General features: G+C 35.1%; 1 protein-coding gene across 2 annotated transcripts in view; it reads right to left on the bottom strand.

Moving 5' to 3' along the window:
* LOC142340177 (uncharacterized) overlaps positions 1-23,531 on the bottom strand; it is a 172,538-nt gene that overhangs the window by 132,623 nt on the left and 16,384 nt on the right. For both annotated transcript variants that reach the window (XM_075390683.1, XM_075390687.1), the window contains exon 4: positions 19,171-19,362. In XM_075390683.1, coding sequence (XP_075246798.1) covers positions 19,171-19,362 — 192 coding nt within the window. The remainder of the gene's footprint in view (positions 1-19,170; positions 19,363-23,531) is intronic.

Here is a 23,531-nt window from a genome sequence, read left to right as displayed (position 1 = left end):
GAGCTGCATGCTTCTAATAAGTCCTCTCGTTTTAGGCCATCCCACTCTTTGTTGGGAAGGAAATGTTGAATCAGCTTTTCATGTAAATAGATTCTTATGAGCGGCAGCAGGCTTCAGTGTAATCTTAAGTCACCTTTGGAAAACAATTTAAAAAAATGCGTTTTTCCACACATAAAAAAACAAGCCCATTAGCAACAAAATTTCTGCAAAAAATCTAGGGTTTTTTAGCGAACCTTTTCGATCATTACCGTACGCAAGACACTCATTTCAGGTACAATTTAAAAAAAAAACAACAATTTCTCAGCAGCTGACTCCTGCCTATGATTGTCAATCAAAAACGCATTCGAAACAAGACGCTGCTCTGTCAAGCCTTTCACAGAAAAATTTTAAGGCCGCCTGCCAATCCTAGTGTACTGATCGCGCCAGTAATATTTGATCAAGACCGGATGAATTAACAATTGAAAAAGCCAACATTCAAAAAGCGGACAGAAGTTGACCTTCAAAAAGTACAATCAAATCTACCGACAGATGTTCAAAATTTAAAAAAGTGCATTTTGCTATACTAATGCTCTGCAGTTCAAAATGTAAAAATTTTACACTTACTTAGTAAAAACTTGTCTTTTGTGATACAATTGTCAAAATAGAGTGGTTGTGAAACTGACAATTTCCCTCACCATAGGCACGGAGAGAGCAATATGGTGTGGCCCAAGCGCTACAAAGAGATTTTGCTAAATCAATTTTCATATATCTTCTTGAAACGAAACAAGAGTTTGAATCTCAAGAAAAAGGCGGAATACAGCAAAAAAACTTGAACAGACCAAAATGCTGAACTACAAGCAGTTGATTCAAAAGTTAAAAACAGAACGCTCAACTAGTCAAATATGTGGTTTTTTTTCTGTCACTGAATAAACAATACCCTCCGTCTCATCAGCTCATAAAGACCATTACAGTCTCAGAAACCGAAATCGCCAAAAACTACTTGTTATTAGCATAATGGTCAAGTTAAACTATCTCAATCCGCTGATCAAGCACATATGAGCAAATGTAAACCATTATATCAGAGCACCACTAGAGAATCCAGTGAACAATTTCCCCAATCACTAAAACTTCGAGGCATAGAGCATCGCTTAAAAGATTGATATTAGACTTAAAGAAGTAAAAGTCTAATTTTTTGCCCTAAACTTAGTGTCCAAACTAAGGACACTAAATTTGAGACAAAAAAATTAGACTTAGTAAGAAATTTAACTTTTGACACTTCAATCAAACCGCTATAAATAATTGGCCACTTTGCTATTGGAGACAAAGACTTTCGCTTTATTTTTTTACGCTAATCTGCAAAATTGTATTGTGAACCTTCATAAAAAATTTGAAATTTCGGAAATTTTTTATTGAAATTTGAAATGAAATTTCTACTGAACTCCATTAATTTTGTACCCTTTGGTTCTATGTCCCTTTTGGGCTCAGTTCCCAGCTCTCAGTCGTGAGCTTCCTCCTCTCAGGGCAATCAGTCCCTCGGGTGACTAAGATTTTGTTCTAACATATACTTAGAAGCTATTTTTGTGGACGAGAGACCAGCTCTATCAAGTAAAATAGCCCCTCTGCCGCTTTAATTGCTTCTTCATAATTCTCTCTTCTTAGTTATTATTTGCATATTATTTGCACCCCCCAGACGCACGTGCAATATTTTAACATAGTAATTTACTATGTAATGGCACGTGCTCTGTAACTGGGGGGCGCATAACGTACTGGGGGGCCCATAACGTACTGGGGGGCGCATAACGTACTGGGGGGGGCACAAACGGAAAAGATCCTATTTTTTTTAAGATTTTAACTTCTCACTTGAAGGAGGTTCTACATCAAAAGAAAAAATTGAGCTTACCCGGATGTATATGGAAATCTTGAAAATGGCGGAGAATAGTTTTCCATTATGTTTTCCTAGTTTTGCTCTCCTTACACTTAAATGATTGTATATCCTTTAAAATATTCGGGAAATGTTACCTACATTTTTCTTAACGTCTATGGAAATTGTTTTGCCACATACAATAAATTCGTATCTCAAAGTTTTTAAAAATGGTTAAAGAACTGTTGTATAAAGCTTTAATGTCATTTAGAGCTGCCATGGACTCTCACGAGCAAACTGACAAAATATGCTCTTTCATAGAATTTTTGCTCATTGTTCCGACCCCCACTTTAGTGGGGATGGAGGAACTATATACTCAACTGGTTTTTTCTGTTCATTCAATTTTGGCCGATCGATATACTCATACCGAATTGTGAGTGGTATCATTAAAAAGCCCGTCCAGCGCAGAATACGGAATCAAAAAGATTTCTTCGATATTTGTTTTTTACAGGGAGTTATCCAGGTTTAAAGTTTTGTGAACATTCGACTGTTTTTGTTCACATTTTCAGTAATTTTTGCTAAAATTTGGCACAATTTCGGTAATATACATTAAAATAAGTTTAAATTTTTAACGGTAGGGTTTATTGTTACTGTTAGAGAAAGAAGAGCGTTGTTGAATTGTTTTTAGTTTTTTGGCTAAAATTTTGGATAAAATTTTCAAAATTAGAACTTTTTTCATCAAAAATTGGCACAAAATATGCTTTTTGGGTCCATTTTGTTAAAATTTGCGAGCAGTAGTGACCTAGAAACCTTAACATAGACTCCCTAACCTCCAGAAAGGCGCTAGCTGAATTTAGCCGCCCTATGAAAGTCTTCTGAAATTTAAATTTTGCTGTTTTTTGCATCTTTTTTTCTTAATATTTGAAGAAATTCACTCGACAATTGGTCTAATTCGTAAACACTTGTGTAATATCCCTGCACTGTCTACGGTTACGGTTTGGGTTGGATGTTATTCTTAAGCACTTTAAACCTCAGAGTTACTGAGGAAAATTTTCCAAGTTTCAGACTTGAATTTAATTGAGCAGATGTATATGTACAATCAGTTTAATACAAAGTTAGATCTATTGCTTGTAAATATTAGAAATTTTGTGAAGATGAGAAATGTAAAGCAATTAAAGAGAGGCAGCTCGATTGTGTAAGGCACAGTTTTGAATATGTTCTTTGGTTTCAGTCCTAACAATGGTTAATTAACCTTAGGTTATTTTTACCCATTTTCGTTAATCTCTATGGGATTTTCTCATGGTTATTTTCTACCGCACGCGTCCCTGTTAGTTAAACTAACAGATAACAGGTTTACCTGCTTGACGAATCCCGTCATGAACAAACATTCCTTGACGAGTCCCGTCAAGATGAAATTCCATGATGATTCCCATCATTATTTATGATGCTTTCTCTATATTGTTAAAATCCAGTTTACTATTACCAACCATCACTTTTTGTTCTCCTATTTGTTTGTGAAAATTTCGAATTATGCGTTTAATATGTAATTTATGAGCATGTCATACATTATGGTTCACGATACTGCCTCCCTCTTAGAAAATGTGAGTGTTCCACTCACTCACACAGCAAGAGATTCAAATGTCCATTTTCGAGTTCATATATTCTTGTGCTTTTTCAATCCCGTAATTGTCATAAATATTACGGGCCTCCTCGTCTTCCATAATTTTTTTTGCTTGAAGAATGATTTTGAACATGTCCTTATGACCACCCTTGACCGAATGACAGAGCATTGCCAACGTTTTGAAATGTTTCTGGATAGTACTGGTTTTGGCCACCTGTGGCAGGAATAGAAGTTCAAAAAAATTTGGAGGTCGACTGAACGGGCTCCGCGCGTTGATAGCCTCCAGCCTCCTATGAATGACCTTCTTTGAGGTTTGCTCTGTTTTTACTCTACCCCTTAGCTTTCTATTGTCTATCTCGGCATTCTCCAACTCCCGAGCTAAGCACTCCCGCTCGTCCACCAGAGCGATACAACATGATACACTTGGTGCCTGACTATCGACCTGACCTCGAACAACTCGGGTAGATAGTAGCAATAATCACCGATTTTTGGTTCTGCCATTCCTAAATATTATACACGTAAATTAGTTTAATGTATCGATCTCAATTTCTGCCATATGTGGTACAGGTTTTGCCTTTTTTGCTTTTATAACTAAGATGTTTGTTTCACCATCACACCGTTTAACTGTCCTTTTCTCGTCAAATTTTGTTCCTTTGTACGTTGTTTTAGATGATGAAAGTAACTTAGTTCCCCCATTGGGTTAATGGGTTGCAGTTCAATTACAGGATTGGTGCCACTGCGTAGCATATCGATTGAAAGAAACACGCGTACCAAACAAAATATGATTTTAGATCCAATGAAAATAGTCATCAAACTGATGGTTATTTCCCTGGCCACATGCCAGATTTGTTTCACTTCATTACCCAAGTATTCAAAAATCAGCAATTAATGCCACTGATTATTGTACTTTCAGTCCGTTTTGAAATACTCATATAAACCTCCTTTTCCCAGGAAAACTTCTCTTCCTGTTATCGTCGTTCTCGAATGCCTTAACTTTTGGGCCCTTTTGCCTTTTGCTAAGCTCCAGGTCCTTGTCTTTGAAAAACCCTTCCATTGGCGCCGAAGTTGACGAATTGACGTTAACTCTATAATTAGGCATATCATTGGGTTTTTCAATTAATTGTATCCTTCGCCCATATGTTATCCATGACCCATTCTGCAATTCAAGAGCGTTCGGGTACATGGGGTTGCAATTAATCAGTGTGAAATTCCTATAGAATACTCTAGAAATAGGGTCCATGTATCTAATTACTTCTGAGGTATTGTCGGAAAACACTCTAACTGGTACTTCCTCCGTACAAAACTGATTTACGAGAACATGTACGATTACTTTAGCGCACCTATGGACATAAAGTTTTCCTCCCGCTCTTTCTGCGCGTGTACCCAGAGCGTTTTGTTGACTTAAGAAAATTTGGTGTGAATTTCCGTTAATTGATATCGTTAGAATCATAGCTCATTGCAGTTTTTCTATGTGACAATTTAATAACTCTATTTGTTTCAGGTTTTCAAATATGCCTCAAAAATCTCACGCAAAAAGTTGATTGAGTTTTATGTCCCTGAGATCTGTCTCAGATATATCTGTTGTTGAAAAATTTGGTTCCGTAACCGTCAACTTTTCCGTTGTGTAAAGCAAACTTCTGTGGTTTGTTTCAAAAAGCAGAAAATTGTCTATATATTTTGTCTTTTTTTTTCAAATGGACAACTAAATTTTTTTTTCTGTCTAATTTGCTCGTCAAGTACTTTTTGTTTTCAGCGCGGACTTTTTTTGCTGTTATCGAGTCTGAAAATTTAACGATCGTTAAGATGTGTGGTTGTTTGTCTTGGTCGAACAGATATTGTACTGAATCTATTTCAAATGTGTCTCCTTGATATAACAAGGTCTGCTCCTGTTTCAAAGGGTCTTTAAAATATAACCATGTTCCTTCACTTGCTTCCCTAGTTTCAATGAACAAAGTCCCCATGAAAATTTCAGAATTAATCATAATGTTACCTTTCTGTTTTTCACCTTTTGGATTGATCCAATCAACTGGGTAGACATAATTCACTCTTTTCTCATCTCCGCCTTTAATGAAAGTTTCTGATATCTTCTGAACAAATTCAGCGTCGGTTCGGTCAACATTCATCTTGTTGAGGACCTCTTTGGGAGCGTTGAATTCAAAAGCACCAAGACCCGGTAACCGCGCTTTGTGTCCCTGCCATAGATTTTGACAGACTGACTCTTTTATTGGGTAAAACATTGGAATTATTTGTGATTTTTCGTTTAAGTAAGTTGCGTCGTCATACCAACTACTTTTTCTCAGCACAGTTACCGTATATGCAGCCCTGTACATGCAGTATTTTAGTTTACGCATGCTGCTTTTGGCGTAGATCAGTCCTCCTTTGTTTACATGCTCCTCATTTATATGTGACGTTTCACATTTTGTCGGTTCTGTCATTGCAAATTTCTGCGTCTGTAGAATGTTCTCAAAATCATACCCCACAATCTCCAAGGATTGTGAAAACCTAATATGCTTACCAACTGAAGAATTTTCCAGTTCAGCTGCGCGATCCAATGTGGTTTCCACGCCCTCTGCATTTTGTCGTATCACCTTTTAAAAAATACATCATTATCAATTTTTTCGACTGCATCGTTATCTTTGAATAAAAAATAGTCTTTCAGTTTCTGTGGTCTTGTTATTCCCGACGCACTTCTTGTCTGATATCGTCGTTCGGCGACATTTCGCGAAGTAGAAGCCGTGCTCCTATTTGGAAATTCTTCGCCTTCACTCCTTTCGGATGTTGACACCTGACTATCCCAATTCTGCTGTGTGGCTACTTTGGGCGCAGGTATTTTTGTGCTTCTGCTCTTATTGTTCGTGTTAGTATTTATTGATTCTCTTGTACTCCCACCCATAGGTGTTCTAAACGATTCGTTTTTGACTGTCTTATTGTGAGTTTCAGTATTAGGATTATTTGACTAAAATTTCCTTCAGTTTGAATTTCTCTTCCTTCTGTGTCATTCAATTTTGGGGTCACCACTTCAAATTCCACAAAGTTATTGTCCTCCGTAAGGTCGTTTTGTGATATTTTCGGTTCAACCTTTCCCTTTTTAGGTTCTCTTTTATCAGTGGTAGCACTTCTACTGTTAAAAAGTTTGAGTCGATCGTAGTGGACCGTTTGTTGTTTTTTTGTTTTCACATCCTCAATAACAAAGTTCAGATCGATTATTATTTCACGTATTACCTGTGGTCCGCTGTAAAAGGATTTAAATTTCTTTGTCTGGCCAGTTTTTATTGTGGGGTTGAACACCATTACTAAATCACCGACTTCATATTGTGGTCCAAATGTGCTACGGTCATAGTAGGTTTTTTGTCTTTCTTGCTCCACATCCATGCTTTCCCGTACCAGCTCATGGCACGTTTGTAGTTCGTCTTTCAAGCAACCAACGTAATCACTCAAAGTTGGGTAGATTTTGGTTTGTATTGTTTGATACATGCAATCAATCGGCAGCGCGCATGATCGTCCAAAAAGGAGGTAAAAGAGGCTGTACTTCGTAACAGAGTGAATTGATGATCTGTACGCCATCATTACTAGCGGAAGGTAGTCACTCCAGGTGATGTGATGTTCACCCACATATTTTGCAAGACTCTTCGATTGTGCGATTGGTGCGCTCTATCAATGCGTTTCCTTGAGGGTGATAAGCTGTTGTTGAAATCCTGTTAACTCCCAGCTCTTTACACATGTTCTTGATAAGATTCGACATAAAATTACTGCCCTTGTCGCTATGAAGATTTGCCGGACAACCAAACCTTGAAATCCATACGTTTACAAAGGCCTTAGCTACCGTTGAAGCTTCTTGGTTGCTCATGGGAATTGCTTCATACCATTTTGTAAACTGATCTCCAATTAACAGAATGTATTTGTTTCCGCTGGACTCGGGCAGAGGTCCCATAATGTCTAAGGCAAATTGCCAGAACGGATGACTTGGTTTCCACGTTGTCAGGCTGTGTATGTGTTTCTGGTGTGGAGATTTCTTTTGACAGCATTTTTCGCAAAAACTTACCCGCTCGTGGACATCTTTTTTCATCCCGGGCCAGTAGAATCGTTCTCAAACCGGATCAAATGTCTTGGCCATACCAAAGTGTCCACAATGTTCATGAGGGAAAAATAGAATTTCTTTTAAAAGTGATCTCTGAATGACTATTTGTGTTAAGTTATTAAATTCGTCAATACGTTTCTGTCTCTTGATTAGATCATTTTCAATCCGAAAGTTTCTGAAATCAGTCCAAAGTTTCCACAGTGCCTTAGAGGCTCCTGTCATGTGTTTTCTTTCAGGGCGTTTCCCGATCTCAATCCAGTTTCTCAGTTTAATGAGATCGGCTGCATTTTTCTGATGTTCAACTAGTTGTTCAACAGATTTCCCTTGTCCAATGGACCAGATATTATTTTCTTCCGTATTTATTTGGTTCACTTGATCGCAGTCTTTGACTTGGTCTTCAGTCTGTGGAACTCTCGACAGACAGTCCGCGTGAGTGATCTTTTTTTCCGCTTCGTGTTTGATTTCAAAGTCAAACTGTCCGAGCTTTTCTATCCAACGGGCCAGTAATCCGTCTGATTCCCTAAAACTATATAACCACGTGGGGGCCCTATGGTCAGTAACAATTAAAAGTTTTTGTCCCAGAAGATAATTTCTGAAGTGTTGAGTAAAATAAACTATTGCAAAAAGTTCTCGTTTTGTCGCAGAATAGTTTCGTTGACTTTTGCTGAGCGTTTTGCTTGCGTATGCGATAACTCTTTCACCCCATTGTTGTCTTTGAGAAATAATTGCGCCAATGCCAAACAAAGAGGCGTCGGTGGTTAACGTATAGGGATCCGTGTCATTCGGATAACCCAAAATTGGTGCTTTCTGTAAAGCTTGTTTTAGTTGTTCAACTGCTGATTCACATTCCTTACTCCAAGTAAAACGTTCTTTTTTTGTTTAATAGCTTATAAAGCGGCTCTGCTTTTCTCCGAAATCTTGTATGAATCTTCTGTAAAAGCCTACTAGTCCTAATATAGCTTTCAATTTTTTTATTGTTCGTGGGCTTTTCATTTTACTGACTGCTGCTACTTTCTCCGGATCCACTTCTACGCCTTTATTTGATACAATGTGTCCCAGGAAATGAATTTTTTCCTGAAAAAAACCTGCATTTTGAGCCTTTTAATTTCAATCCAGCGTCTTTAAGTCGCCCATGTACGAGATCTAGGTAATTGAGATGCTCCTCAAAGGATCTACCGAAGATGATTGTGCCATCCAGGTATACTAAAGCCACTTCATAGGAGAGTCCCGACATGATCAATTCCATTAAATTTTGGAAATCTCTTGGCGCTGACGCCAAACCCATGGGTAGTCTCTTCCATTTGTAGAGTACCATTGGAGTTACAAAAGCTGTCACGTTCTGTGACTCTTCATCGAGTGCCATTTGAAAAAATCCCGATGTCAAATCGATATTAGAAAAGTAACAATTTCCGTCTAGAGAATCAATAACGTCATTTATTCTTGGTAGCGGCCAACTAGTTTTCTCGATTTGTTTATTAAAACCTCTGTAATCTGCAACTAGTCTGTAGCTGCCATCCTTCTTCTTCACCAATATTGATGGTGCTGCCCAATACGAATGGGTTGGTTCAATTAATTTTGCATCCTCTAGATCTTCGAAAACTTTTTTCCTTGCTTTTTTTTTATCAAAGCTCATACTGCAATAACTTCTTCTGAACGGCTGTGCATCTTTGTTGAGTTTAATCTGGTGTTTAATTTTGTCACAATATCCTAAGTCATTTGAGTTTCGTGAGAAGACAAGTGTTGATGTCTCGTGAACAATTTTTGTACTTTCTCTTTCTGCTTTTAATTTAGACCCTTCCAAGTTTGCGTGTTTTCCCATTTGAAAAGTTTCCAATGTTTTTGGCTTATTTTGATTTGTGAAAATTCCATTCACAACTAATTTTTGTTTGTTTTCAAAGTAAGTTCCCACTTTAGTGCTTTTATACAAGGTTACTGGTGCGTCCGTTAGATTTAACACTTTTATCAAACTCCAACCATCTTCCATTGATATCATACAGGCGGCTCAAAGCAAACCAGTCTTTATTTCAAAATCTTCAATTGCTTCCGCTAATCCTTCCACTCCCGGAATTTCTTCTCCGTTTTCATCAGCTAATCTAATTTTCATTAGACTTTCGTTTTTACTCTGTATATAAGTGTTTTGTCCCGCAATTGCAAAAACTTGAACACCTTGCGTTTTCTCTGTGGTGAGCGGTATTGAAATTTTAAAGTGACTGCTATATAGTTTCTCTTCGTGTAAGTTCAATACACATGTATTGGTTTTCAGGAAATCAATTCCCAGCAGACATTCTATACCTTCGTCTGCCGTTATCACAAACTCTTGTTCAACCTCCGGTAGTCTTGGTTGCAACTGTACCAAAAGCGTTACTCTGCCTACTATTTTGACAGCTGAGTTATTGGCTGTTAACAATCGTTTTGTGTATATTTGTAAAATTCCCGGTTTTCCCAGTTTTTCGTATGTGGACCAGATCAAAAGCGATACACTACTTCCACTGTCTTTTAATCCAACGCATCTGTTCCCATGGAGTGTGATTTCTGCATTTAGACATTTAATTGTGTTTGTCGAACAAACTCTAATGATATTGCAGTTCTCGGTGGTTTTCTTTTTAAAAGGGCAGTTTCTTTTCAAGTGTTGGGAACTTCCACATAGGAAACAATTTCGACAATTCCTCGAAAAGTGTCCTTCTTGTCCACAGGCTCTGCACTTGAAACCCTGCCTGTCGTTCCTTCTAGACGGTTCCTCTCTTCCAAAAAATCTGTCTCGGTGACTAGGTCCTGGCGTTGGAAATCACCACCGATCGTTAAATCCACGATCTTGTTGCTGTCATCTGTCACGTCTGTCGTCACCCCACCGTCCCCGGGAACCGCTTCGCTCCCCAGATTGGTTTTGACGGTTTTCTCGCTGTTTGTCATCTACTGACAATTGCTTCACAAGCTTGGTGACGGCCTCCACTAAATCTTTTGTTTCATCTCGTCTAATTACCGCAACTTTTGGTGTTTGTTCTTCCTCCTCTATTCTTGTTAAAGCTTCCAGATGCAATGCTCTTTCCAAAACTGTTTCAATTTTCATATCCTTTTCACCGATTTGCTTTCCGAGATCTAACCTCACCTGACTATGGTTGATTCCTTCTAGAAATCCTCTCAGAACGAGATGGTCTCTAATGTCTTGCGACTCCGTGGGGTAAGCTTTCAAAGCCAACTGCTTTAAATCTCCCAGAAAATCTGCCAGTTTTTCTCCTAGTTGCTGTACGCGGCGAGCTAGCCGTCCCCAGAAAACGACCGGTTTTTTGCTGTAGTGTTCTCGAAAAGCTTTAACGCATTCATCATAATTTTCTCGTATAGCTTGTGGTAGAGTGCGATAGAACTCTATGGCAGATTTTTGTAGCTTAAGTGCAAAGTAATGCGGCCGTTCATCAACTTCGTGAGCCGGATCTCCTTCAGTTCTTTTCCACTTTTGTAGTTCCGCTAATAGCTCAAAATGCGTCACGTAACTTTCCAAGTCGTTTGAACCGGTAGATGCTTCCGGTAATAGCATTCTAGAGGTTAAGCCCGTTGCCATTTTATTGTTCCCCTACTTGTATTGTACCCTTTTAAAACTTTGTTAAGTTGTTTAAATTAATAGTTTCTATAAAATAATTATCAAGTAGATCAGATCGTCACTGGAAAGTGTTTTCTATTTTTATCTTTGAATTTCTATAGCACTCTCTTTATTTTAATGTTTAAAAAGTTTTGTTTATAAAAATCTAACGCTATTTAACGCTATTTCAATACGGTATTTCTTTTTTTACTTATTTATTTGTTTTTCTTTATTTTTAAGGAAGTTTTAATTTACAGTCTTATAGACGACTGTCCCATCTAATTTCTCTTTTTTTTATTTTAAAATGATTCTGGCTGAACTTCGATTTTCCTTGTTTTATTGACGTTTTTAATATATTTTCTTTTCTATTTACGGCAAGGATGATATTAGGTGTTTTAGTTTTCTTTTACTTTCCCATGCTTATTGTTACCTGATCAACTTTTTTCGCTTTATATTCTCTCTTTTTTGAATGGTAGTTTCAGAAAAAGTCAATATATAACTTTCAGCAACTGTTTCAATTGATTTAACAACGCTACTATCCCGCACTGTTTTTTCCGATGGTTATGCCGCTCATTTTCTAAAAGTCAATTTAGCAACTAAGGTCAAAAGAAAAAAATATTTCCTAGACTAATAAGAATTACGCAGTAGCGATCAGTTTCAATTACGAACGACAAAAACCAGACAGAACTCTTTATTTCTACTCATTTGGTATGATGCGGTCTTTCCTTACAGGGAAGTTTCTGTCTCCATCAACGAGTAAAAGAGAGCACCACGCGAGTAGATTCTCACTTGTTTTCCTGTGACTGATGTCCTGTGACTGATGTCCTCCGCTGTGGCTTCTGCAATTGATTCCCACAAAAATTGGTGGAAATTGGTGGTAATTGAAGATTTGTTATCCCAAATCTTTGTGTTTGTTTCGAGAATAATTCGATTCTCGGAGTTTTTGGGGTTAAAGTGCTTTTCATTTTCGTCTCCCTACCGGCAATTTTGTTAAGGATTTTAAAATGATAACTTTCCTTTAAATCTCTGTCGCCAGTGTAATATCCGTGCACTGACTACGGTTACGGTTTGGGTTGGATGTTATTCTTGAGCATTTTAAACCTCGGAGTTACTTAGGAACATTTTCCAAGTTTCAGCTTGAATTTAATTGAGCAGATGTATATATACAATCAGTTTAATACAAAGTTAGAACTATTGCTTGTAAATATTAGAAATTTTGTGAAGATGAGAAATGTAAAGCAATTAAAGAGAGGCAGCTCGATTGTGTAAGGTTTAGTTTTGAATATGTTCTTTGGTTTCAATCCTAACAATGGTTAATTAACCCTAGGTTATTTTTACCCATTTTGGTTAATCTCTATGGGATTTTCTCATAGTTATTTTCTACCGCACGCGTCCCTGTTATTTAAACTAACAGATAACAGGTTTACCTGCTTGACGAATCCCGTCATGAACAAACATTCCTTGACGTGTCCCGTCAAGATGAAATTCCATGATGATTCCCATCATTATTTTGTGATGCTTTCTCTATATTGTTAAAATCCAGTTTACTATTACCAATCATCACTTTTTGTTCTCCTATTCGTTTGAGAAAATTTCGAATTATGCGTTTAATATGTAATTTATGAGCATGTCATACATTATGGTTCACTATACTTGGACCACTTGGGCAGTTTTTTGGGCGCGCGGCAAAATCGGGGATAGGTAAGATATTATCACGGATTCTTAGAATCAGAAACTTTCAATTTTTATTTTAGTGCCGCCTTCTTTCAAAAAATTTTGCTATTTTTTCTTTGATGATATTTATTGACAAAAGTTTTCATTCACGGCTTCATTAATGACAGCTCCCATCTAAGTAAACATGAGGTTGAATGTAGGTAGAGTCAGTTTTCAGAGAACCATAGGGTTTTTATGGCTTTTAGGAAGATTTTTATTAAACTTCAACTGAGTCCTTGTGTTTTGGCTTCCATTGTTATTCTTTTTGCAGTCTCATTTTTAAGTTTAACCATTCAAAGATCCAAATGGCTTCCTCAAGAGGTGTAATTGAGCCTTGCTTTAGCAAGCATCCGGTTGGTTATAGAGTGTTCATAATTTAAGGAAATTTCAGTAATTTTTTTTGAACTTGTCAATTTCTTAATTTATTTTAGAAAATTTTTGCGTATTCTGGGTAAATACAGGTCAAACTTTCTCCCCTATAGGTTAAAATCTAATTTTGTGGCGGATTGTTTTAACGGAAGGTTTTCTTGCTTTTGGTACTACGAGATTTCATACAAAATTTTATGATTTTTGTGCATAATTGCCTATTTTTGCAGTTGTTTTTGTTTTTTCGGTAAATTATCGCAATAGTTTAAAGCCTAACTGAGAAACCCTTTAAAAAATGAAGTGAACTATTTTTTGTTTTCCTTACATATGGTTTTAAGGGCTGCGACACAATTCTCATGCAGAGTTTTTTATTTTTGCCCTATGTTTGTTGTTAATTTTTGTTGTCGTATGCCGAAAAATTGGTAATGAAAGGTCTCAATGGCCCACTATAGATAAATCATCGATTCTAATAGCTGATATCGGCAAATAGCTAATGGTTTTTTTGACTTTGAAATAAAATTCCTAAACAGAGAGTGATAGTATTCTTCAACTTATCCTTTTTTTCTGGTTTGCGTTTTTTTCGTATTTTACAATGTTTCACCATTATCGTAACTTCGAATTGTATAGAGAGCTTTTTCACAGTTTTGTTGAACCAAACAATAAATTTTCTGTTGTTTAAAAGTTTTTACTGATGTTTTCAGGGCTTAGACAATTTGTTTCAGAAGAAATTTGTGAATTTTAGATACTTGTTCTTTTTGCTGTCCTTTTCTGATTGTAGCTTTACAAAAAGGAGGCTTTATAATGATCAAAGGAGACGAAAATGCAAATTTTATATCCTCGCGGTTAAAATTTTACAAGTTTAATGGTTTCAAAAATGTGGTTTTGTAAAGTTGTCTGTGAAATTTTTTAGTTCACCTTGTACTTATTGTCATTTTGTAATTCTTTCATTTAGTCTCACTAATAACAGGCACAATTAGTTTTCCAGCTGATTCCAAGAAAAACTGTCTACTCATTTAGTCGATAGCTTTTGTTGTCAATGAATTTTGAAAAAATTGTTTTTTAAAAAAAAAGACAACAGATTTTTGAGAATTGCCAATCTTGTTTCTGTTAACTTGTTAACTTGTAGCTGAGAATCTCGAATGACAGGTCACGTCGCTAACCTGTTGAAATACAATTTGCTCTTCATAACGATTTTATTTTCCTCAAATGGTCTTTTTGCTTGGTACAAGCAGTTTTTATAAAATATTCGTGATTTTTGAATATTCCCTCCTCTTTTGTAGGTTTTTGTGTTCTTTTCACAGTATTTCAATAATGGGCGTCATCTGATTCACAATTCTTTTCACTTTAATAAAACACAATTGCAGATTTTCAAGGTTTCCAATAAAATTTTAGTGTTTTCAGGAAATTTCAGTGATTTTTTTGAACTTGTCAATTTCTTATTTTATTTTAGAACATTTTTTCGTATTCTGAGTAAATACAGGTCAAACTTTCTCCCCTATAGAGTATAATCTAATTTTGTGTTGCTTTTCGTACTTCGAGATTTCATACAAAATTTTATGATTGCCCATTTTTGCTGTTGTTTTTGTTTCTTTTTGGTAAATTGTCACAATAGTTAACAGACTAACTGAAAAACGCTTTACGAAAAATGGAGGTTTTTCATTTATGCCCTCTCTGTTTGTTGTTAATTTCTGTTGTCGTATGCCAAATATTTGGTGATGATAGGTCTCAGTGGCCAACTATAGATAAATCATTGAACTTAATGGCTGATATCGGCAAATAGCTAATAGTTTTATTGACATTAAAATAAAATTAGTAAAAAGAGAGTAATAGTATTCTTCAGCTTATCCTTTTGTACTGGTTTGCGTTTTTTTTGTATTTTACAATGTTTTATAATTTTCGTAACTTCGAATCGTTTTAGAGCTTTTTAATGTTTTGTTGAACAAAACAATAAATTTTCTGTTATTTAAAAGTTTTTACAGATGTCTTTAGAGCTTAGACAACTTGTTTCAGAAGATTGTGAAACTTAGATACTTGTTCGTTTTGCTGTTTTTTTGTCATAGTTGTTTTACAAAAAGACTTTTTAATGATCAAATGAGACGCAAATGCATATTTTATTTTTTCGCGGTTATCATTTTATAAATTTAATGGTTTCAACAATGTGGTTTCGTAAAGATGTGTATGAAATTTTTTAGTTCAGCTTGTACTTACTGTTATTTTGTAGTTCTATGATTTCTTATCACTAATAACAGGCACAATTAGTTTTCCAGTTAATTGCAAGACAAACGGTCTACTCTCTTAGTCGAAAGCTTTTGTTGTCTATGAATTTTGAAAATATTTGTTTTATAAAAAAGACAACAGATTTTTGAGAATTGCCAGTCTTGTTTCTGTTAACTTGTTAACTTTTAGCTGAGAATCTGGAATGACAGGTCACGTCGTTAACCTATTGAAATACAATTTGCTCTTCATAACGGTTTTATTTTCCTCAAATGGTCATTTTGCTTGGTACAAGCAGTTTTTAGAAAATATTCGAGATTTTTGAATTTTCCTTCCTCTTTTGTAGGTTTTTGTGTTCTTTTCACAGTATTTCAATAATGGGCGTCTTCTGAGTCACAATTTTTTTTCACTTTAATAAAACGCAATTGCAGATTTTCAAGGTCTCCAATGAAATTTTAGTGTTTTCAGGAAATTTCAGTGATTTTTTTGAACTCGTCAATTGCTCATATTATTTTAGTTATTTTTTGCGTATTCTGAGTAAATACAAGTCAAACTTTCTTCCCCATGGAGTACAATCTAATTTTGTGGCGGATTGTTTTAACGGAAGGTTTTCTTGTTTTTGGTACTACGAGTTTTCATACCAAATTTTATTATTTTTGTGCATAATTGCCTATTTTTGCAGTTGTTTTTGTTTTTTCGGTAAATTATCGCAATAGTTTAAAGCCTAACTGAGAAACCCTTTAAAAAATGAAGTGAACTATTTTTTGTTTTCCTTACATATGGTTTTAAGGGCTGCGACACAATTCTTATGCAGAGTTTTTTTATTTTTGCCCTATGTTTGTTGTTAATTTTTGTTGTCGTATGCCGAAAAATTGGTAATGAAAGGTCTCAATGGCCAACTATAGATAAATTATTGATTCTAATAGCTGATATCGGCAAATAGCTAATGGTTTTTTTGGCTTTGAAATAAAATTCCTAAAAAGAGAGTGATAGTATTCTTCAACTTATCCTTTTGTTCTGGTTTGCGTTTTTTTCGTATTTTACAATGCTTCACCATTATCGTAACTTCGAATTGTATAGAGAGCTTTTTCAAAGTGTTGTTGAACCAAACAATAAATTTTCTGTTGTTTAAAAGTTTTTACTGATGTTTTCAGGGCTTAGACAATTTGTTTCAGAAGAATTTTGTGAAATTTAGATACTTGTTCTTTTTGCTGCCCTTTTCTGATTGTCGCTTTACAAAAAGGCCGCTTTATAATGATCAAAGGAGACAAAAATGCAAATTTTATATCCTCGTGGTTAATATTTTATAAGTTTAATTGTTTCAAAAATGTGGTTTTGTAAAGTTGTCTGTGAAATTTTTTAGTTCACCTTGTACTTAATGTCATTTTGTAATTCTTTCATTTAGTCTCACTAATAACAGGCACAATTAGTTTTCCAGCTAATTCCAAGACAAACTGTCTACTCATTTAGTCGATAGCTTTTCTTGTCTATGAATTTTGAAAAAATTGTTTTTTTTGAAAAAAAAACAACAGATTTTTGAAAATTGCCAATCTTATTTCTGCTAACTTGTTAACCTGTAGCTTAGCATCTCTAATGACAGGTCACGTCATTAATATATTGAAATTCAGTTTGCTCTTCATAACTGTTTTGTTTTCCTCGAATGGTCTTCTTGCTTGCTACAACCACCGTAATTTGATTCACATTTTTTCACTTTTATAAAACGCAATCGCAGATTTTCAAGGTTTTTAATGAACAGCTTAATTTTAGTTGGCTGAAACATCGTTTTCGTGCAAATTTTTCGTGCAACTTTTTCCTTTTTGCCTGTATTCGTCATTCTTTATGCATAATATGACATATCCTGGATAGTGAAAGGTCTCAATCGCTCCCTGTGGAGGTATAAAAGAATCTCTCAATGATTTCGTTTGATGCATAATGTTTCTAAGTAGTTTGAAATTCATTCTTTTCAAAAAAGCAATGTTTTATTACATTTTGCCCTTTTGCTCATTTCTTGTTGACTGGTTACCAAGTCGCATTGAGGATTAGTTGCATATTTTGTTCTAATAAAGTAAAGGTTAACAGGAAGATAAGTTTTATCTGATGCCATCTTGATTTAGTTATTGATGGTTTTTTAAAAATGGACGAGTTAAAAATATTTGAAACTATTTGATTTTTATCGCCGTCTTTTCTGGTAGTCATATTATGATAGTCACAGGTCTCATAGGCCCTCTAAGGTAGATTGTTTTATTCATTTATTAGTTTGTTGAACGACATGTTGCCATATTAATTTTTTTTATCATTTCCTCATTTGGTAGAAAATTAAGTGAAAATGTAGATGAGCGGGGTCGGAAATTATTTTATACTAAAAATCACAATAGATTCTATCCAGCATTCTTAGAATCTATTCTTTGCTTTTTTCTCAAGTTAGTTCAAAGATAAAACAATTTAATTCTGAAAACAATTTAATTTGTGTCGTAAAATTCTCTTCCAAAATTAAAAAATTATCCTGGAGTTTTATTTGAGTGTCAACTAGCATTTAATAGTATCGTGTATAGTAACGTGTATAGTATCGTGTATAGTAACAATAGTAACGTGTATTCAGTTTCAGCTTCAATATACCAATTTATAAAAACATATCAATCGGCGGATAATTAATATGTGCTACGTTACTATCCGTTTTAAACAATTTGATTGAAAAATTTTTTTAATACTATGACCAGAGATGACCAACATTTTTTCTTTTAGTCTGCAATAAAATGCAGAAAACGGGAAATTTAACAAAATTCAGTTCAAACTCCGATTGGTAAGAAACTTTTGTTGTAAGTGTGTTCAGGCAATTGGTTAAAAAAAGAATATCATTGGGGCGAGTAATAGTTTTGCTTCTTCCCATTTTTTAAGTTTTGCCAACATTACAAAGAGTCCAATATATTCTATCAAAACAGTTAAACATTTGAGCCTTTATCCGTTACAATCAATATGAAAGCACTTCCATATACGAAAAACGAGTATCTAGTGGAGGGAGCACAAAATATTCTGACCATTCTGGATGATCAGTACTGGTACTAAAACTAAATAGTACGCCACACAAAAAATTTTGATTCTTAGATAGCGCTATTAAAAAAGTTGAAAGAAGTTCATTTTTGTTGAATAATTCATATGTTGTGATTTTGCAAAGAATGGCAGAGTTAAACGATGCAAGATTTTGTTAGCACCTGTTGTGGTAACCCTAGTTTAAAAAACCGAACGAAAACGACATCTGTAATAAAACCTTGGAATGTTCGGTTTGCTCGGTGCCATAGGTTTGTTCGGTGAGTTCGGTTTGAATTTAAAAGTTGTATTTTAAAAGTTTTTCTGGTCAGTAGTGATCGTTTTATTTTTCCTGTAGATAAGCTGCTTGTTATTGATTCCGTGAAAAAAATGTCCGTTATTTTTTTTGCAACAAGTAAATTAAAATTATAACCATATTGTTAAATATACTTGAAACAATCAATACTTCCAATAATTCAAGCAAAACTAAAAACAAGGTATCTGATCACAAGTTTCTTAGAGCTCTATTGAACATAATTCACGGAAACTGAATTTGTCCCCCATGCTTGTTTGATCACTGGGAGATGAAAACAATCAATTTCTCAAAAAAGTATTATTACATAAATAGAACGAAAAACCCGGAAACAATTGCAAGAAAACAGCAAATTACGACAAGAAATCTAGTAGTTAGTTTTTCACAACTTTTATAAAATAAAATGTATGCGACAGGCCCAACTTACAGTATCCGAGAAGTCCCTGCTGACATCCAGGTGCCTCAATTTGACAGAAATCACCCCCGAAGCCCCTGTTGCAACTACAGTGTGCATACTCTGTGCCTTGCTCATCATCGCTCACAATCTCGCACGAGCCACGGGTATCCTCCCCACACCAAACAAAATGACAAAGATCCAAATCCGTTTGGCAATTGGCACCTAAAAGACCAATAGTTCCCTCAAAATCATTCTTCGGCTTCTCCAAGTTTGATCTTTTTGTTCCGACCCAAATTAATGGGGAGGAACTATATTTTCAAATGGGTTCTTTGTTCAGTCAATTTTGGCCGATTGATATATTCACCGTAGAGTGTTGTTAGCGGTATCATTAGGAAGCCCGTTCAGCATAGAATAAAAAACTGAAAAGATTTTTTATGAATTTCGTTTTGTTTTCCACGGAGTTCTCGAGGTTTAAAACTTTGTGAACATTTGAACTGTCTTCGTTCTTATTGTTAACATTTTCCGAATATTTCCACAATTTTTTTGACAATTTGCTTAAAAAATATGTTTAAATTGGTAACGATAGTGTTGTTGGTTTCACTTCTAAAAGCAGAAGAGCGTCTTTGAACTGTTTGATCCATTTTTAAAAATTCGGCTAAACTCGATAGATAAGCTTAACTCGATAGTTTTAAATTTAACACGATAATTATGCAGAATGCTTCAGTTGCTTTTGATAAATGAACTTTTGTCAGATTTTCCATATCCATAGTATTCGGAACAATTACATGTTCCTAATGGACGAACGGCAATAGGACAGCTATTTCTGGTTTAATTGTAGTTTAAAGTCCCAAACAAAACTCAGATTGCAATCAGTCGAATACTTTTATTTAATTTTGAATTTTACGCACTTTATACGTTAACTACAAAGAAGAACAATTCAAACCAAGGCTTCTCCAAACAGGTCCATTTGGGTCCCTGGAAAGTTTCAAAGGAAACCCTTCAAATTGTTTTTATTAGAAACCTTATGGCCGTTTGAATTTTAAAAAAATTTTATTTTAAATAAACCGTATTTTCAGCTCTGCCACAATTCTTTTCTTGGGTAAACCTGTAGCTTCAGGTTGGCAAAGTCAGGTCACATCTTCTTTCTAATCGAGCAAAATTTTATATATATTGCTGTTTTACGCTTTAAGTTGTGGTGTTTCCGCTTTGATACTAGGAGTATTAACAATAAAAACTGTTGATCTTTGGACTTTTTCACATCATTGAGGTACTTTCTTGTCCAGTCACATTATTGACGGGTCAAATATTACATTACAATCATTTGAAGACAGGCACAATGGAATACAAGGGTTTTTCACTGAATAGATTATGGTTTGAACTGCCTCGACACCGTCTTCTAGCGGTTCAATTGAGTTTTTTATTCTTCTTTGTACAACTCGTTCTTTTCTGGTCGCTTGAAAAATTCTGGATAAATTAAGGTCATAGTGGCTTCTAATGGTTGAACAAGGGAATCCTTTTACTGATTCAAATGATAGCTAAAGTTTTTCATGCTCTTGAAATCAAATGTTTTAATTAAAGAAATTAAAAAAATAGAGGTAATATCAAATTCGCACTTTGCTGTTCGTTTCTGCCTGCTTGTTACCCAATATCATTAATTAGAGGTCTCAGGTCAATTTGATAATGTTGAAAAAATGAAACAAATTAACGCATCTTTTTTGAGGCATTGATTTTTGTTTTAATGGCTTCGTTGCCAGTTGTTCTCAAAAAATTAATGTAATTTTTGATTTTTGTCTATTCATTATTGGTTTTTTGTAGACGTATGACTCATTCTGATTGATAGTAGATCTCATTGATTTTTTCTTTTTGAAAAAATGAGCCTATTTTAAGATTTCGGCGGCTAGCTAATGTTTTCCTTGTCTTTCTGAAACTAAATGTTTTTGAAAAAAGAATATTTTTTCTAAACCTTTTTTCTAATACCTGTTACCCTGTCTCCTTTTTAGAGATGACGTATCTCACTTTTGTTGTTCAAAGAAGGCGCAGCCGATTATATTCCTTTTTTAAGGTTTAGGTAAAAGTTTTAACAACTAGTTTGTGGGCTTCGACACCGTTTTTTTGCAAATATTATTAGAGCTTTTTTTTAAATCTGAATTTGAGCTTTGTTTTTGTAGACGTAGGACAAATGCCAGATAATGACTGGACTCAGCCGGTTTATATTCATGTTTTAAAGAAAATAAAATTATTCGAAAGTTTCAATTGCTATCCAATCCTTTCCCTTATTGGAAACTATTTGATTTCAAGAAAACGTAAACTTATTTTTTTAAAATTTGCCATTTTTGGCCTGCATGATGCCAAATCTAATCGCAAATGGTTCCCATCTTTTTTCAAGTGAACTACAAACTGTTTTAATTAGTTGTTTAGGTGTTACTTGATGCTATCTTGGCTTTGTTATTATGTAGTTGACATTGGGTTTGTTATGTAAGTTTTTGCTTTAGTTATTTGATTTTTTGTCTGTCTTTTGTCGTAGTCTTAATAACGGCAGGTTTCAACTACCCAATAGTGTTGCGTTATTTGGTTTACTAAGTGATTTCCATTGGATGCAGTTTTTTATTCATACACCAGTTACTTTTTATCAATATGTGAGAATTTTTGAAAGTTTTCCATCTCTTCCTCATTTGTTAGATAATTTAGCTACACTTGTTTATAGGCAGGGTCGGAACATTACGTGCAAACCTGCGAAAACTTATGAGCCTACTTGTATGGCCTTAAATGACACCATAAATATTATTGTTCATGCATATTAAAGCCAAAATCCGATGAACTTCATTTTGTTTAATTGCCTCGAGGAAGTTTTCACCCTTCAGAATGACTTGAGCGTTTGTTTTACAGGATTTTTAATGAAATTCATTATTTTCGTGGTCAGCTGTAAGTGTGACCCAAGGCTAAAACTCTGATTACATACAAAGATTATATATGATTTGATACTGTCTATACTTGACTTCTCAGTACGATCCCGGTACGAAACCCAAGAAATCAAATATGATCCTTGTATGATTATCAAGTAATCATATTGGATCCTAGTATGATTACCAAGAATCATACATCTTTTTTCGTTCAATTTATGTTTCCACTTTTATTGATCCGTCAGAAGACCCAGAACTGCACTGTCTAGCGCAAAATTGGGTGCTAAATGAAAGCTTAAATCTATCTGTATGACTAAAGTTTTCATGTTCTCTGAGGCCATTTTATACCTATCAATGCTCCAGGATTTATTTTCGATTTCTGTCGAATATATAAATTATACAGTTTTTAAGCTTTCAAACATTTTGTACGACTTTTGTATGATTTTTATGAACTCATATATGATCTTTGTAAAACTACTAAGAATTCATACAAATCATATATTAACTAGTACGATTACTAAAAATCCTATATGCTACACTATGGTTACTAAGAATCATATATGACCAGGTATAAATTAAAAAAAAATTGTATCATCGCTGACACGGGTAAAGTCCCATTAAATGCATATGTGGCTTGAATATGGCTTCCAAGAAAACTTTATGGCGCTTCAACCCGGCTTTTCTTTCTCTAATTTGATATTCCATAAAAACTACAGGAAATCGAATACCCAATTTGTCTCCATGTTATATAAAGTCTATATAAAGTCTCCATCTCGGAGCACGACTTGGTCAGGTCCAAGGTGAGGTACTTGCAGTGGGGTTCAATTTACGATGAATGGATGTGCTCGAAATCATTTTGGGCCTATTCACAATTCACACAACTTTTTTCAATACTGAAAAAGATACCGAAAGATCTATCCACCCACATAGACGAGTTACTTCAATCTGCAACACAGGGAAGTGGTTCATCAGGCCCCAGTGACAATCCATTCGAATTACCAGATTTTGAAACTATTTGCAGTAAGCATATCCCAACGATCCGCTATATCCCCGTGCCGTTTCGTATCTCATGGTCCGGGATTATTACGTCAGTCATAGAGGACTGCATCTCAAATCCTGAGTGTATTGATAACTGGAAGAAGTTTTTCGCAAATAGCAAATGTCTTTTGCGTGCTCCCAACAGAGGGGTAAAAAACATAGGCAGCAGCAGGAAAACTTGATGATGAAAGATTTGAGCGATAGAGATTGGGTGAGTATGCTTCCCGTTGGTACAAAGCCGCTTCAATGGAGCAAGCAAAAAAATAAAAGCAACAGGACAATGGAAGCACTTGCCTTCCGGGCGAGAACACTTCTTCTTCAAGGACAATTTGGTCGTGCGCCAAAGATTTTATCATCGGAGGGAATAGCACCCGAAAACAGAAAAACTCTCATTGAACTCGAAAAACTGCATTCAAGGGAAAACCAAATTCTTGAGCCAATTGAAGACTATAG

The sequence above is a fragment of the Convolutriloba macropyga genome, chromosome 1 (genome assembly GCF_964194025.1).
Source record: "Convolutriloba macropyga chromosome 1, txConMacr16.3, whole genome shotgun sequence".
NCBI classification, from domain to species: Eukaryota; Metazoa; Xenacoelomorpha; order Acoela; family Convolutidae; genus Convolutriloba; species Convolutriloba macropyga.
Note: the sequence above shows the minus strand (reverse complement) of the source record. Positions and strands in the feature narration are given on the sequence as shown.